The sequence below is a fragment of the Bubalus bubalis genome, chromosome 4 (genome assembly GCF_019923935.1).
Source record: "Bubalus bubalis isolate 160015118507 breed Murrah chromosome 4, NDDB_SH_1, whole genome shotgun sequence".
Taxonomy (NCBI): Eukaryota; Metazoa; Chordata; class Mammalia; order Artiodactyla; family Bovidae; genus Bubalus; species Bubalus bubalis.
Genome location: NC_059160.1, coordinates 91,732,117 through 91,749,279, shown reverse-complemented (window position 1 = coordinate 91,749,279; position 17,163 = coordinate 91,732,117). Strand labels below are relative to the sequence as shown.

Below are 17,163 nucleotides of genomic sequence, written 5' to 3'. Positions count from 1 at the left end.
AATCTGAAAGTGCTTAGTAAATAAAATGAAAAAAATCTAAACATCTAGAATGGATCTCATGAAAATGGTCAAATCTTAGCCTTGTACTCCTGCATTTATTTCAAAGACTTCATTAAAAGAAAAAAACAAAACAATGACAGCAACACTTATCTGAATTCTAGGTGAGATATAAAAAACGTTATATACAGAAGAGATCTAAAAAGTTAAGTAAAGAATCCTTGAAGTGAGGTGTAATGCAACTTCATCACTTTATTCAAATCTTCAAAATAGTCTTTATTCTACATTTTTAGTATAAAAAATCCACAAGTTAAGTGCACCACAGTGTAGAGAGAGACATACAACGCTGAACTTCCATAACAGTCAATGGTACAGTCAAACATCACATGTACAGAACACAAATTTAGATGAACTGAAATTATAAGATAAAATAAAATAAAATCCAATTTTAGAAAACAAAAATCAAAATATTAAGGATCCCTGAAATATTCTTAACCCTAATGAGATTTCACTGGACTCAAGTCATTTAGTAGTGAGGCATTCACAATATGACCCCATTAACCCAGCTGAGGAATTCTTGGGAGCCATAGTGGCTACATCAGACACTGACAAGAAATGGTAACCAATTTCTGATCGGCAAACTCCCCTTAATTTGGCTCCAGAGTCATCAGGCTTTTAAATGCATCCTCCTCCTTGCCCCTCAAAGTTATAAACAGACTGCTGTTTACGGTAGTTTGCACTGATATCCTTTGTTAAAACAAGGTTCAGTTTTTCTGGCACCAAAATAAATTTGGGCTTGGTTCATGTCTGAAGAGAAAACCTATGAGGAGGGTCCAAAAGGCACCCTCCGCTTTTGCCTGAGGAGATGCAAAAGCAGAAGCAATGGGTCCTGTGCCTGGGGCACAGAGGGGGTTTCAGAGGATCCTTTGTGAAAGACTAGTTAAAAGATGACAAGTGGGGGGAAGTGCAAGGAGAGAAGGAAATTAGTCTGACTGGCTTTCTGTCCTGCACCATTGATTCAATGGAGATCGGTGGGAAGGAGTGGAAGACAAGGGTTGAGGGTAGGACCAGGGGCAAAGGATGGAAAGGAAAAGGCAGACAACTAATGCAGTTCGTTTATAACAAGTAATATAAATCAAAGACTTAAAGGAGATTAAAGACCAATCAGAATAATTTGGCAACTTTAATTCTTAGGAAGATCAAAGTTCCCTCCAAACCTAATTTGATGTTTTATTACTAAAAGCAAAGACCAGTATGGTACAGTATTACTCCAGAGGAATTAAAGGAAGATCCTTAGGGCTGCTTCACCCACATTCATTTTATGAATGGATACCTCCCCTACCTCAAAATGCTTTAGGGAGGTACTGCTACCATTACATGGTTCCTTATTAAGTTTGAAAAGTGCCTGAAAGTTTGGGCACCAGAAAGACACCCCAACAACATGTGTCTAAACTGCAACTTCAGGTTAATATGACTAAAGCAGTTACATTGTGAGAAGTGCTGAAGGTATGTGATGTCTTTCCCGGCATAGAGATGGCCTTGGTTCTTCACCAGATGGTGTAGCCACCATCTGAACCACCCATGAAGAAGTTTCCCTTCCGCTGAGTTACGAGGACATTGGCTCCCTGCATGACTGCCAGCTGAGCAGCATTGGGAGGGCATCCCGGGGGAGGAGGCTGAAAGGAAAAGACAAGGTTGATTGGGCAGAGGGCAGCTATAGGAGGGAAGTGGACAAAGGTGACAAAGGACCAATCAGGAAGACGGCAGTGTGCTAACCCGTGGCATCTCAAAGAGCTATCTGGGCCACCAATCTGAGTCCAGCAGGTCTACATTCTTTGTGAGCCCAAAGATATAAACAGGAAACCCACTCATTTAAAGGGTTCTGGATCCAAAATAAAGCCTATGGATACCTTCTGAGTGTGTGTGCCTACGAAGTCCAGACTCGTAGGCATTCAGTGCAGAAAATCACTCCTATTCACATCCCAAAACATGGAGTGGGTACCAGGTCCAGGGACCTATATCATAGGGTCTGACAGTTTTCAAATGGCCCTGGATAATCTGAAGGCTCTACCTGATGACAGCGTTTTCACTTCATCCCTAGCCTATGGTTACTGAGTAGATGGTCCTAGTAAGGACCATCTGGGCTCTAATTCTCATACAAAGGGGAACTGATTAATCAAGAGACATAGCTAAAATCTCTAGTATCTCTCTAAATGCAATTTAATAGGGATTATGCATTGTTTTTTTAATCATCATGGTTCCTAATACAATGCCATGCTGATGGCACATATTAAATAAATGCTTATGGAATGAATGAGGAGTGTTACTAGACTAGTATCAAAGTGAACTGGAGAAGCAGCAGGCAGGACTCCTAAGACAGGAAAACAAAGGAATCTGATAAATTCTGACATCGGTGAGTACGCCAGATGTTACTGACTGGCCATGGTTCTCCTGCCCCCTTGAGTGCTTTCTGCCTTACCACTGGACGTCAGTGATTATTACACCAATATCAGCAACTATTACCCAGGGATGATGAGAGGATGACCAGTCATTTCAGAAAGTTGAAATACACAAGGGTTGAGCTTTTTTGTGACCAAGTCATACTCACAGGAATGTTTCCAGCAGTAGCGCCAGCTCCAAATCTGGCCCCTGCATCATACCCTCCTTCCACCAGCACTGTTGAACCAGGTGGATAGATGGGACCAACTGGATAATAAGCCATGGGGATTGTGGAACCTAAAGGTCCAACAGCCACAGACTGGGCCATGGGAAGATACAGTGAGGCGCCAGGAAATGCAGCTGACATGGTGGGGACGGTGGCAGCCCCTGGGTGCACAAAGCTCGGACGATAGAGCTAGAAGAGGCAGAAGAGAAGGCAACAAGTTACTTTATGACATTCCTATTTCAGATCTCAATTTAATGAGTCAAGTCTTAATTCTCCTTGTGCAGATTACACTCTTGAGTTACACAAGTTGCCTTTCCACTGCCACTCAATATTCTCCTGGATCACTTCCTGCTATAGCTAATGTTAGGCTCAGGGAATGCAAACTCATCTTCTTAACTTCAGCCAGTGCCAAATAACATAAAACAATCAGATAATGCCTTCTCCAACCCAACAGAAATGGCTGAACTATGTCACGTTTTAAGATGATTCATGTGAGCACTCTCTCCTGTTTGTGGAAAGTAAATAAATGTGTGGAGCCAGACTTGGCCAAGGACTGAAAACATGATCCAAGAGTATTCCATTATTTAAGTCTAGTTAACTGGAAGCACCTCTGAGTAGGCAGGTGGAGCATCAGTATAGGGTGGAGCCTGAGGAAGATGCAAGGTCTGAGGGTACACAGGGTTCCCAGGAGGCTGCACGGGGTAAGTTGGCTGCGTTGGATATTGACCTGGAAGACAAGGGGGGGGTAAAAAAGCATGTTGTCTACCATACAGAGTCACCAAAACAAAGCAGGGCATATTGGGTAGCTAACCTAGCCGGGATAAGCAAAAAGAATTTCCAAACAGACTGCCATAGAGGGCCTGATTCCTGGAGCCAAAAAAATAAGCATTCTCTTTGCACCCTTAAAGCTGAAGAAGCTGGATCCCAACTGGACATCCAGTAGCGGACTGCTGTAAGGGTAAAGTCTAGCTGGGCCCAAGATCTTTTCAGAATGCAGGGCAATTCTGGGCACCCCCTCTAGCCGGTATTTCAACGGTGTGTCCCGTTTCCCTTTTGCGTGGTCTCCAAAGGTCTGGTTGTAACTGACCAAGACCTCGTGAGTAACGGTGGTTGTGGTCATCGACCTCACAGGTTCCTACTCAAGGTCGACTTCCAAATGAAAAGAGTGAGTGGTGGAAGTGAACACTGAGATCGGGGAGGGGGCTGAGGGGAATGTTCTGACACAGAAACCGGGAGACTTTCTGGCCGTCAGCGAAGGTAAGGGGAAAGAGACCCCCTTCGGGCCCGACTGGCCCGCCCACCAGAGCGGCACTTGACTAGTTAAGCCCGGAGGCCTGCCTGTGGTTCCGGAGCGCGGCGCCCCGCCTCTGCCAGTTCTCCATTGGCCTACCCAAATCTCGCCTCCAGCTCCCCATTTGCTCCTACAGACGCCTATCACGACAAACCTTCCCCCCCCCCCCCCCACCAACAACCCACCCACCCAACAGCACCCCCCACCCCCAACCCGACTCTGCAGCTCCAAACTGCGCCACAGAGTTTAAGGGAGAAAGGGCCGTGAGGGAGCGAACGGCCGTAGTTCGGGGATGACGAAGGTGTCTGGCGCAGCCCCGGGCACTGCAGCTGGCTCAGGAGCGCGGCGCACCTCGCCCCAGGCCTGGCGTTCGGTGACCCTGGGCTCCGGGCCCGCTTGTTCCGGGCCAGCACTACTCCCCCCGGCGGCCTCAGCCACCCCCTGTCCTTGCCTTTGCTGTTCATGGTGGATGCGGGTCCGGCTCGGCTCGGCGTCGCGGACGGTTATTTTTTTCGTCCTCTTCCTGTTCGTAGTCACTTCCGTGTCACGTGACGATCTGTCCGCTAGCGTCACCCGACGCCCGAGTGCCGCTGCCACCGGAAACCCCGCCCCTTCGCCCGGCCTCCGGTTGCTGGAGGGATGGCCCGCGTGATCCCGTCCTCTCCCGTAGGCCCCGCCCACCGGGGCTTGTCCTCCAACCCCTACCCTTGTCCCTCGGCTGAAGGAAAACCAAATACAGGTATTGTCTCAAAACGGGATCTTTTCTCTCTTGAACGCTCGGAGGCAGTAACATTGAACTATTCTCTGGAACCTTTTCCCACCTACGTTCAGCACCTCAAGGTCACCTCATCTTGACAGCCTTTCTACAAGGGGCATGCATGCTTGCTAAGTCTCTTCGGTCGAGTCTGACTCTGTGCGACTCTGTGGACTCTGTCCATGAGATTCTCGCCAGGCTTCCTCTGTCCGTGAGATTCTCCAGGCGAGAATACTGGAGTAGGTTGCCATTTCCCATGGATTGAACCGGAGACTAACACACATACCCAAGGGACATAGATTCCCTACAATCTTATCTAACTGCCTGAGATGCTTCGCAGCCCTTGATCTATCACTGGTTCCCCTCACTCAAGTCTTCGCTGCCTTTCTATTCTACCGATAGGCTGTCGGTATTTTATTTCTGTGTCGCTTTCTCACCGACAGGAACGGCATGCTGTGCTGTGCCCCGCCCCACCCCCCCGCAACAGCTAGCACTAAAACGCATGTTCTTGGTACCCAAGGAGTACCCATGCCCTGGCCCTTACTTTGATACCTGTCACAAACACCTGTATGGTACCTGATATGTATTTTCTCTGTGTATCACTTCTCTTCTAACTTAATCGTTCTTAAGAGCAAAGATGCCATCCTTTAAGGCAACAATTGCTTCCATTCTTTAAGATACCTGCTGAACGCTTGCTGTGTTCAGGTACAGAGATGGAGCTGAACAAGACAGCCCAAGGCTATTTTCTCATGGTTTACATTTTGTAGTGTAGGAAGAACATTAGAAAAGCATCTGAAAAGAAAGCTTTGAAAAGAAAAACCCTCGGTAAACATTAGAAACCTGATAAATATTTGCTGTTGAATGACTTAAACCACTGAAAAGACCAGTACTCACTTCATCAGCAATCCGTTGTTTTTCTCTCCAGTATCATATTACAGTTTGCAGAACACCATTAATATGCATGATTTTATGGAGTCATCACAGATCTTCACAACAGCCCTGTGTGGCAGGCAGGGCTTGTTTAAGCATTTCTGTTTTTCAAATGAGAGAATTGATTAAAGAGAACTGCCCTAAGTCACACAGTGAGCAGGTTACAAAGTCAGGTGTGTTACCTTGGTCCCCACCCCCACCCCAGTTCCCAAATCAGTGTTTTTGTTTTGTTTTCTTCTTATCCCTTCACTCTGCCTATCACAACTAAAATGCCCTAAAAGCGCAGTATCCAAGACCGTATTTGGAGTTCTTTCAGGTTTTTTCCCTTTCTTTAAATTCATATTATTTATTTGGTTCAGGCTGGTATTAGTATGATAAAGCCTCTGATATTTACCTTTTCCTGTATTTCTGACTAATCTACTTGAAGGCAGGCACAGTGTTAGATATTTACTCATTCAACAGTTCTTTGGAGAACACTTATAAATGCCAAGCACTGTTCTAAAAGAAAACAAAGCTCTTGCTCTCCTGAATTCACCTTCTGGTAAAGGGGCTTGCAAAGTTTTTTGAGCAAAATGCACAGAAATTTAAAGTAATATACTTTAAATCATGACCCAGTACACACACATATATAAATATGTGTTTAACTATATGTAACTGGAAATTTTATGACCTGATACCTATCCTTCTGTGTACAATGCACTGTCATATTTTCTAATCTCTCTCGTTTCCTTTTTTCAATTCTGGTTGTGATTTCACATCCTACTAACAAGTGAGGACTCACACTTTTAAAAACACTGTTTTGGGGTTTGTTTGTTTAAGTGGACTTTTACTCTCAGGGTCTTGCATGTTTCTTAGCATGAAATTTGCAGTCACTAATTGGTAAATTTGAAAGAGTAAGTCCTTGGAGGTCAGATCAGTCAATCTTCTCCCTTGTAACCTAACTTTTACAAGTTAGACCCTAAACCATCCAAAAGCCTGAAACTGGAGAGGTCACTAATCTATACCCATCCTACCCTGTGCCCAGGGCTTCAGACAGTACAGGAATGAACTTGAGAAAGGAACTGCCCTTATTTCTCTTTCTGGACCCTCAGTTAGGAACCCTGAAATTGTGTTGACTATAGCAACCCATGTCGGGCTTCCCTGGTGGCTCAGAAGGTAAAGCGTCTGCCTGCAATGCAGGAAACTGGGGTTCGATCCCTGGGTCAGGAAGAGCCCCTGGAGAAGGAAATGGCAACCCACTCCGGTACTCTTGCCTGGAAAATCCCATGGACGGAGAAGACTGGTAGGCTTCATGGGGTCTCAAAGAGTCGGACGCGACTGAGCAACTTCACTTTCATAGCAACCCATGTCAATGAGAATGTAGGAGAGGGATGCTAGTTCTGGTCATCACTGCGTCACCAGCTGACTTTGGTCCTCGTCTTCTCTGCTGCCACTTGTTCCTTGTTGTATAGGAATCAGAATCTACACCAGTGTCCTTGCAGACGCTATGCACTTTGTGTCCATAACAGACAGAGGAAACGTTCAGGCAAGGGGACTGTATTTCAGAGGGGTTAAATAGCTGAACTAAGTTACACTGCTACAGAGCCAGTGTTCAGTCTCAGCTTTGCTTGATTTACAAGCCTTGTTTCTAATGTTTATTAATACATTGTTTAATCTGTTTACCTTCTTTTTAATCTGTTGCCTCCCAAGGGTCTCAGTTTCATCATCTGCTCAAAAATTCACATGATTCTTGTGTCACCTCCTGCTCTAAATCTAAACCCTATTTTGGGGAAGGAAAAAAGCAAAGAGGAGCCTGAGAAGGCAGAGGGGAAGTGGGCCAAGCTGATAATCAGATTGTAAATTCTGGTCAGGCTCTGTGTGTGTTAATCGCTCAGTCGTGTCCAACGCTTTGCAACTCTATGGATTGTAGCCTGGCAGGCTCCTCCGTCCATGGAATTCTCTAGGCAAGAATACTGGGGTGGATAGCCATTCCCTTTTCCAGGAGATCTTTGTAACCCAGGGATCGAACCCAGGTCTCCTGCAGTGCAGGCAGATTCTTTATCATCTGAGCCACCAGGGAAGCCCAGTCAGGCCCTATCAGGTGTTACAAGGATAAATACAAATACTTCTACTGGATGATAATCAGCCACTGCCCCAAGCCTTCTGCCCAAATACCCTCCTCTACTCCAGCCCTTCACTGAAACCCCTCCTCCGCAGACCTTTCCATAGTCTAGTGATTAAAGGGTTAACTCTTGACATCCAGGAAGCCTGCAGGATCTAGCTCCAGCTAAGGCTAACTGCCTTCAGACTGGTCAGTCTTCATCCTCCTCTACAGGATGTTAGGTATTTTTTTTGCTTTACGCTTTCAGGGACCTGGGTCTCCTGAAAGCCAGGGCAGAGCCAAATGAGGTTACCACCGAAAAGGAGGAGCTGCAAACCCTTGTTTTCTCTGGCACGTGGGATTAAGGGGCATATGGCTACTTTCTTGGACAGGTATCAAAAGCTTTTTTATTTCTTCATTCTCCTGGGTCCCCCAATGAGACAAAGATACCATTCAGTCATCAAACATCCTTTCCTGAATTAATTTAACAACTGTTTATTGATGGACTTCCCTAATGGTTCAGTAGATAGGAGTCTGCCTGCCAATGCAGGGGACACAGGTTCGATCACTGGTCTGGGAGGATTCCACATGCTGTGGGACAGCTGGGCCCATGCACCACAGCTACTGAAGCCCACACGCCTAGAGCCTGTGCTCTGCAACAGGAGAGGCCACCACAGTGAGGGCCCACGCACATAGGCAGGAGAGTGGCTCCCACTCACTGCAGCTGGAGGAGGGTGTGAGCAGCAACAAAGACCCAGCCCAGCCAAAAATAAATAAATTTTAAAAATTAAAAAAAATAATAAAAAAGCCTATTTATCAAGCATCTGTTATGTGCCGGGCCCTGTAATAGACTCCAGGGAAACAGTAATGAAGAAGCACACTTAGTCCCTGTCTCATGGAACTTGTCTACCTAATGAGAGAGAGAAAAGTAAACAGAAAGTCAAAGTATAGAGTGATTAGTGCTGTCATAAGGATGGTATGGGGCCTCCCCTTGTGGCTCTGCCTGCAATACCGGAGACACAGGTTCAATCGGTGATCCAGAAGATCCATGTGCTGCAGAGCAACTAAGCCCATGTGCCACAACTAGTGACCTGTGCTCTAGAGCCCAGGAGCCACAACTACTGAAGCCCTTGTGCCCTAGAGCCCGTGCTCAGCAAGAAGAGAGCCACTGCACTGAGAAGCCTGAGCACTCCAGCTAGAGAGCAGCCCTCGCTTGCAGCAACGAGAGAAGCCCATGCAGCAACAAAGACCCAGCACAGCCATAAATAAATAAATAAAATTATATATAAAAAACCAACTGGACTAATACTGAGATTAATGTCCTGGATTAATTAACAGGATTAATGTCAGGGATAAAAACTCCATAAAGTCAAAAGAAAAATGACAAATTAGGAAAAAAAAATCACAATTTCCATCACAAAGGGCTAATCCCCCTAAATATTAATAACTCCTAGAGATCAAAAAGTATATGACCAACCATTAGAAAAAGTATCTGGGAGCAGAAGGAGTTAGATGAAGGTAGTCAAAATGTACAAGGATGTAAACATACAACACGATACAGATAATTAACACTGCTGTAATTGTAAATGAAAGTTCTTAAGATAGTAAATCCTTAGTTCTCATCACAATTAAAATTTTTTTTCTATTTTATATCTACGTGAGCTGGATTTCACTAACTAAACCTATTGTGATCATTTCATGATGTCTGTAAGTCGAATCATTTTGTTGTACACCTTAAATTTACATAGTTGTTGTTGTTTAGTCACTAAGTCATGTCTGACTCATTGTGACCCTATGGATGTAGCCCACCAGGTTCCTCTGTCCATGGGATTTCCCAGGAAAGAATACTGAAGAGGGTTGCCATTTCCTTCTCCAGAGGATCTTCCCGGTCCAGAGACTGAACTCAAATCTCCTTCATTGGCAGGCGGATTCTTTACCACTGAGCCACCAGAAAAGCCCAAACTTACATAGTGCTGTATGTCAGTTATGTCTCCATAAAACTGGAAAAAAATTTTAAACAAATTTAAAAATTTTTTAAATAGCAAGTGATATTTACAGACAGTCCACAGAAAAGGAAATATGAATGGCTTCTCAGTTCAGTTCAGTCACTCAGTCGTGTGCAACTCTTTGTGACCCCATGGACTGCAGCATGCCAGGCCTCCCTGTTCATCACCAACTCCCGGAGTTTACTGAAACTCAGGTCCATTGAGTTGGTGATGCCATCCAACCATCTCATCCTCTGTTGTCCCTTTCTCCTCCTACCTTCAATCTTTCCCAGCATCAGGGTCTTTTCAAATGAGTCAGCTCTTCAAATCAGATAGCCAAAGTATGGGAGCTTCAGCATCAGTCCTTCCAATGAATATTCAGGACTGATTTCCTTTAGGTTAGACCGTTTGGATCCCCTTGAAGTCCAAGAGACTCTCAAGAGTCTTCTCCAACACCACAGTCCAAAAGCATCAATTCTCAGTTTTCTTTATAGTCCAACTCTTACATCCATACATGACTACAGGAAAAACCGTAGCCTTGAGTAGATTGACCTTTGTTGGCAAAGTAACATCTCTGCTTTTTAATATGCTGTCTAGGTTGGTCATAACTTTCCTTCCAAAGAGTAAGCATCTTTTAATTTCATAGCTGCAGTCACCATCTGCAGTGATTTTGGAGCCCCAAAAAATGAAGTCAGCCAGTTTCCACTGTTTCCCCATCTATTTGCATGAAGTGATGGGACCGGATGCCATGATCTTCATTTTCTGAATGTTGAGCTTTAAGCCAACTTTTTCACTCTCTACTTTCACTTTCATCAAGAGGCTTTTTAGTTCTTCTTCACTTTCTGCCATAAGGGTGGCATCATCTGCATATCTGAGGTTATTGATATTTCTCCTGGCAATCTTGATTCCAGTTTGTGCTTCCTCCATCACAGCATTTCTCATGATGTACTCTGCATATAAGTTAAATAAGCAGGGTGACAATATACAGCCTTGATGTACTCCTTTTCCTATTTGGAACTAGTCTGTTGTTGCATGTCCAGTTCTAACTGTTGCTTCCTGACCTGCCTACAGATTTCTCAAGAGGCAGGTCATGTGGTCTGGTATACCCATCTCTTTCAGAATTTTCCACAGTTTATTGTGATCCACAAAGTCAAAGGCTTTGGCATAGTCAATAAAGCAGAAATAGATGTTTTTCTGGAAATCTCTTGCTTTTTCGATGAATGGCTTCTAAATATATGAAAAGATGTTCAGCCTCATTCTTAAAAAGGCAGATTAAAACCACACAGATACTACCATCAGACTGGCAAAAATCCAGACATTTACAAACTTTAATTGTGAGGCTGTGGATAGGCAGACACTCTTTAATTTATTGATGGTGGGAGTACAATTCCTATAGGGTCAATTTGGCAAATGTCAAATTTTATAATCCCCACTTCTAAGAATGGTTCCTACAGATACATTTGCATTCATGAGAAACACTGTGTATATAAGGCTGTTTACTGCAGCATTGTTTGTAAAGCAAAAGATTAGAAATGACCTATATATGTCCATCAGTAGGGAAATGGTAAATTAAATCTTAGTACATCCATATAATTAAACACTGCATGGCTGTAACAAAGAATGAGAAAGCTCTCCAAAATATTTTTAAAATGAAAATAAGGCTAGGTTCAGAATCATGTGCTTAGAATGGAGTCTTCTGTGTAAAAGAGCGGGAAAACAATATTCGTTAGTATTTGAGTAAAGAAATTCTGGAAGATTACACATGATACCTATAAAGGTAGTTACTGAGTCAGGTTGGGGACACAGACAGGAGTGACTTTTCACTGTATACCTTAAAAAGCATTTTTAAAAATTTTGAAAGATGTTTACCAGTTCAAAAACTTAAAACAATGTTGGCAAGCCTATTAAAATGGTTAACATTAAAAAGACTGACTGGACTTCCCTGATGGTACAGTGGATAAGAAGCTGCCTGCCAATGCAAGGGACACAGGTTCAATCCCTGGTTCCCACATGCCACAGAGCAGCTAAGCCCGTGTGCCACAGATACTGAAGCCTGCATGCTCTAGGTTCCTGGAGCCACAACTACTGAGCTCTCGTGCTGCAACTACTGAAACCCGTGCCCCTACAGCCTTTGCTCCGCAGCAAGGGCAGCCACTGCAATGAGAAGCCCAGGCACCACGACTAGAAAGTAGCCGCCACTGTCCATAACTAGAGAAAGCCTTTGCACAGCAATGAAGATCCATCATAACCAAAAATAAAGTAACTTAATAATAATCAAAAAAGACTGACTATTTCAAGTCTTGGAGAGTATGTGGAGCTACTAGAATTCTCATACACTGCTGATAAGAGTGTAAAATGGTACAACCACTTTGAAAACAGTATGGCAGGATTTTAAAAGTTACACTTACTGGGTGATCAGTCCTTTCACTCCTGTTAACCCAAGAGAAATGAAAGAATATGGGCACACAAAGGCTTGCCCATGACTATTACAGTTTTATTTGTAACAGCCATAAACTGGAAACAACACAAATATCCATCAACAGGTCAATGGATAAATACATTGTGGTATTAAGGAATGAACTGGGTATCCATGAAACATCAGTTCAGCTCAGTTCAGTTGCTCAGTTGTGTCCGACTCTTTGTGACCCCATGAATCGCAGCACACCAGGCCTCCCTGTCCATCACCAACTCCTGGAGTTCACCCAAACCCACGTCCATTGAGTCAGTGATGCCATCCAACCATCTCATCCTCTGTCGTCCCCTTCTCCTCCTGCCCTCAATCTTTCCCAGCATCAGGGTCTTTTCGAATGAGTCAGCTCTTCACATCAGGTGGCCAAAGTATTGGAGTTTCAGCTTCAACATCAGTCCTTCCAATGAATACCCAGGACTGATCTCCTCTAGGATGGACTGGTTGGACCTCCTTGCGGTCCAAGGGACTCTCAAGAGTCTTCTCCAACACTACAGTTCAAAAGTATCAACTCTTCAATGCTCAGCTTTCTTTATAGTCCAACTCTCACATCCATACATGACCACTGGAAAAACCATATAACCTCAATTATGTTGAAGGAAAGAAACCAGACAAGAGTGCACACTAAAGGATGCCATTTATATAAAATTTTGGAGAATGCAAACCATAGTGATAAAAAACAGATCAATGATTGCCAGTATAAAGGGAAAGGGGGGGACAGGAGAGAAGAGGTGGACTTTGGGAAGCTGAGGGGTGATGGATATGTTCACTATTTAGATTGTGGTGATAGTCTTCTTGGGTGTGTCACAATTTATCAGCTTGTACATTTTAGGCATATGCAGTTTATTGTAAGTCGTGTGTGCATGCTCAGTCACTCACCTGTCCAACTCTTTGTGACCCCATGGACTACAGCCTGCCAGGCTCCTCTGCTCGTGGGATTCTCCAGGTAAGAATACTGGAGTTGGTTGCCATTTCCTACTCCAAGGGATCTTCCCAACCCAGGGATCGAACCCAAGTCTCTTGCATTGGCAGGCAGATTTTTTTTTTTTTTAACCACTGAGCCACCTGGGAAGCCCTTATTGTATGTCAATTATGCCTTAATAAAGGTGTTTTTAATTTTTTTTGGTGCTTACCCCCCTTTTAATTTTTTTTTTTTTTTTTTTGGCCACAGTGTGTGGCCTGTGGTCTTAATTCCCTGACCAGGGATTGAACCCATGCCCCTGCAGTGGAAGATAGAGTCTTAACCACTGGACCACAGGGGAATTCCCAATAAAGGTGTTTAAGAAAAAAATGTTAATGTTGGGAGGATTTCCTTGGTGGTCCGGTAGTTAAGGATCTGCCTTCCAATGCAGAGGATGTGGGTTTGATCCTTTGTCAGGGAACTAAGATCCCACATGCTGTGGCACAGCTAAGCCTGTGCACCACAACTACAGAGAAGCCTGAGCACCACAAGGAAAGGTCCCGTGAGCCACAACTAAGACTCAACACTGCCAAATAAATCATTTTTCAACTATTTATTTTTGGCTGCACTGGGTCTTCCTTGCTGTCTGTGGGCTTTGTCTTGTTGCAGAGAGTAGGGGCTTCTCTCAAGTCGTGCTTAGTCTTCTCATTGTGCTGTCTTCTCTTGTTGAGTCACACAGGCTCTAGAGTGTGGGCTCAGTAGTTGTGGTGCAGGGGCTCAGTTGCCTTAGAGCATGTGGAATCTTCCTGGACCAGGATGGAACCCATGTCCTCTGCTTTGGCAGGCGGATTCTTAGCCACTGGACCTGGACGTCATTGCTTTTGCTCAGGCTTTCTCTAGTTGCAGCAAGCAGGTGCTGCTCTTCCTGTGATGTGTGGGTTTCTCATCGCAGAAGCTTCTCTTGTGGAGCACAGGCTCCAGGCATGCAGGTTTCAGTAGTTGCAGCACATGGGCTCTAGAATGTGGGCTCAGTAGTTGTGGTGCAAAGGCTTAGCTGCTCCAAGACATGTGGAATCTTCCTGGACCAGAGATCGAACCAGTTTCCCCTGCACCTTCAGGCGGATTCTTATCCTCTGTGTCACCAGGGAAGTCCCTGATTAGAGCTTTTTAATGTACCTTTATTGAACACCTACTTTGTGTTGGACTCTTCACTTCTATTAACAGAAAACAAAAACACCTCCTATTTCCCAGCACAAAGAGAGAGGGTGGAGGTTTGTGGAAGAATCCAGTCAGGCTCTGAAGCAACCTTTTCAAAGCTTTGGCTGGTCTTTGTGTAACTAAGGGAACAAAGATTACAAGATATATGACTCAGAAATGGATCCTCTTTTCTTATTGCTGGCAAGCCTTTGTAGGAGAGGCAATAACACTGCTCTGCATAATAATGTCAAGGCCTAACTCCACTGTAGCTGGGGAGCCTAGTAAATCCTGGGACAGCTTCTCTTCTTTTGGGGTTCTGACCAATTTTTATCCCTGTGAAATCCCAAACCACTTGTATCAGAATCACTTAGTGTTTATTAAAAATGCAGTGTAGTAGGGTGATTCTACCACATGACATTTGCTGGTTTGAGGGTTAAGCTTTCATTTTATTCTTCAAGGTGTGAGTGTGTTGTGTATGTGTGCTCCAAAAGTTATTTTCCAAAGGGCACTCAGAAGAATAGAGCCTCATCTCCATCTCCATCTGGCCAAGGGACTGGAAGGGGTCTGAACTTGGGGTGCCAACCTTTCTTGGACAAATTTTCTGGGTGGATTTTGTACTAGAGCTCATAGCACCCACTCCATCCCTCACCCTGTGCCACATACTCACCTCTTCCAGACTGAATATGTCAGATTTAGGGAAATGTACTTCTGAATACGGGGCTCCCAGGTGGTGCTAGTGGTAAAGAATCCACCTGTAACGCAGGAGACCCAGGTTCAATCCCTGGGTTGGGAAGATCCCCTGGAGGAGGAAATGGCAACCCACTCCAGTATTCTTATTTAGGAAATCCCATGAATAGAGGAGCCCGACGGGCTACTGTCCATGGGGTCGAACAGAGTTGGACACCACTAAGCGACTGCACACGCACACAATTCTGAGTCAAAGTGAGGAAGCAGAGGGAGGAAGGGCCTGGGCCCTCCCAGAAGTGGAGGTGTGAAGGAGGAGTTACTAGGGAGGAAAACTGACCTGATGACAGGGAGTCAGATTAGGGTTTGGGGTCCAGGCATGCAAAATCTGACCTGCTCATAAAAACTGAACTGCTTACCTGGTTTTCATTTGAATTACATAGAAAGTTAAAATAAAAAATTTAATGCTTTCTCTTATTCATTGGAATTCTCTTTAGTTTTTTCCCCAACTCTTCAATAAAAACAACCTTGAGGGACTTCCCTGGTGATCCAGTGGCTAATACTCTGCACTCCCAATGCAGGGGGGCCAGGTTCGATTCCTGGTCAGGGAACTAGATACCACATTCCCCCAACTAAAGATCCCTCGTGCTGCAACTAAGATCTGACACAGCCAAATAAATAATTTTCTTTAAAAAAAGAGCAACCGTATTTAGTCATGCTGGGGAGAACTCACAGCTGTGCCCACTGTGACTACAGCTGCATTTCATCCAGAGGAACCACACCAGACAATAGCAGCCAGGCGAGTGACGCAGGATAGATGGAAACAGAGGGTCAAGCGAGAGACGGGGGCACAGGCAAGCGAGAAGCCTTGCCTTCCATTCCATTTCCCCAAATAAATATACAGTTCCCACAGGGCATTTTGTTCTAGGATCCACCCCACCTTCACAGATACCAAAGTCCAAGGCTGCTCAGATCCCTTATATAAAATGGTATTTGCCTAAAACCTCCGCACATTCTCCTGTATAACTTGAAATCATCTCTAGATTACTTATAACACCTCAGTTCAGTTGCTTAGTTGTGTCCAGCTCTTTGCGACCCTGTGGACTGTAGCCCACCAGGCTCCTCCAGCCATGGGATTTTCCAGGCAAGAATACTGGAGTTGGTTGCCATTTCTTTCTCCATACAATGTAAATGCTATGTAAATTGCATAGTTTTAAATACTATGTAGTTGTAGATACTATGTACAAAGTTTGACTTGCAGCATATTCACCTTTTGCTTTTGGGGACTTTCTAGGATTTATTTTCCAGATATTTTCAATCCTTGGTGGATTGAATCCTCTGATGCAATACCCGTGGATAGTGGATGGCCAGCTGTGCTAGAGAGACTGCTACTGCTGCTGCTAAGTCGCATCAGTCGTGTCCGACTCTGTGCGATCCCATAGATGGAAGCCCACCAGGCTCCTCTGTCCCTGGAATTCTCCAGGCAAGAACACTGGAATGGGTTACCATTTCCTTCTCCAATGCATGAAAGTGAAAAATGAAAGTGAAGTCGCTCAGCCGTGTCCAACTCTTAGCGACCCCATGGACTGCAGCCCACCAGACTCCTCTGTCCATGGGATTTCCCAGGCAAGAGTACTGGAGTGGGGTGCCATTGCCTTCTCCGTGCTAGAGAGAGGGGGCCTTTAAAATAGAGGAAAGTGATGACACTTGGGTTTCATATACATCATCTCATTTAATACTTAAAAAACTCTAGAAGTGTAATTCCCATTTTACAAATGAGAAACTACAGCCTAAAGAGGCTATCTTGCCCCCAAATGAAACAGCTAGTCAGTGACCATGATCAGATCTGAACCCAGATCTGTAGATCTGGCTGAATTATAATATCTCCTCCTGGATCCTGTGGCAGAGGAGTTTGGCAATCGTGGCAGTTAACTGCCTGTCCATTTGTTATTCTTTATTCTATAGAACTTTGGGTTATTTGATGCTTTCAAGCCTGTATTGCTTCTGATGTTCACAGAAATAATAAAGATACTAAAAAGAGAAAATAATACAATCAGTGGTTCTTGGAAAACAATGTGAAATGCCTCTGGGAGTGGTAGGTTTCATTATTCCAGAGGATTTAGGAAGACAGAGTATAAAGAACATGGAATATGGAAGAAAATGTAGATCCCAGTCCTGCTCTGCTCACCAGCTGTTTGGCTTTAGACAAATC

General features: G+C 44.5%; 1 protein-coding gene and 1 long non-coding RNA gene across 5 annotated transcripts; one reads left to right on the top strand and one right to left on the bottom strand.

Annotated features, from left to right (window-relative positions):
* Positions 1-224: 224 nt before the first annotated feature.
* DAZAP2 (DAZ associated protein 2) lies at positions 225-4,538 on the bottom strand. Of its 3 annotated transcripts, none has more exons than XM_006058502.2 (4): positions 4,405-4,538; positions 3,271-3,389; positions 2,683-2,851; positions 225-1,673 (listed from the first exon to the last, which is right to left on the bottom strand). In XM_006058502.2, exons 1-4 carry the CDS (start codon positions 4,415-4,417, stop codon positions 1,351-1,353), a joined length of 624 nt encoding a protein of 207 aa, XP_006058564.1. In that variant the 5' UTR covers positions 4,418-4,538; the 3' UTR covers positions 225-1,350. The 3 variants fall into 3 exon arrangements, with proteins under 3 accessions (XP_006058564.1, XP_006058565.1, XP_006058568.1); XM_006058503.3 differs by having other exon boundaries at positions 1,383-1,673; positions 2,606-2,851; XM_006058506.3 differs by lacking the exon at positions 2,683-2,851 and having other exon boundaries at positions 1,383-1,673.
* Positions 4,539-4,546: 8 nt separating this feature from the next.
* On the top strand, positions 4,547-16,459 carry LOC102399560. 2 transcript variants are annotated; one of them, XR_327563.3, is made up of 3 exons: positions 4,547-4,692; positions 7,986-8,109; positions 16,246-16,459. It is a non-coding gene; the product is annotated as an uncharacterized LOC102399560 (long non-coding RNA). The 2 variants fall into 2 exon arrangements; XR_006550601.1 differs by lacking the exon at positions 16,246-16,459 and adding an exon at positions 8,859-8,933.
* The last annotated feature ends 704 nt before the right edge of the window (positions 16,460-17,163 follow it).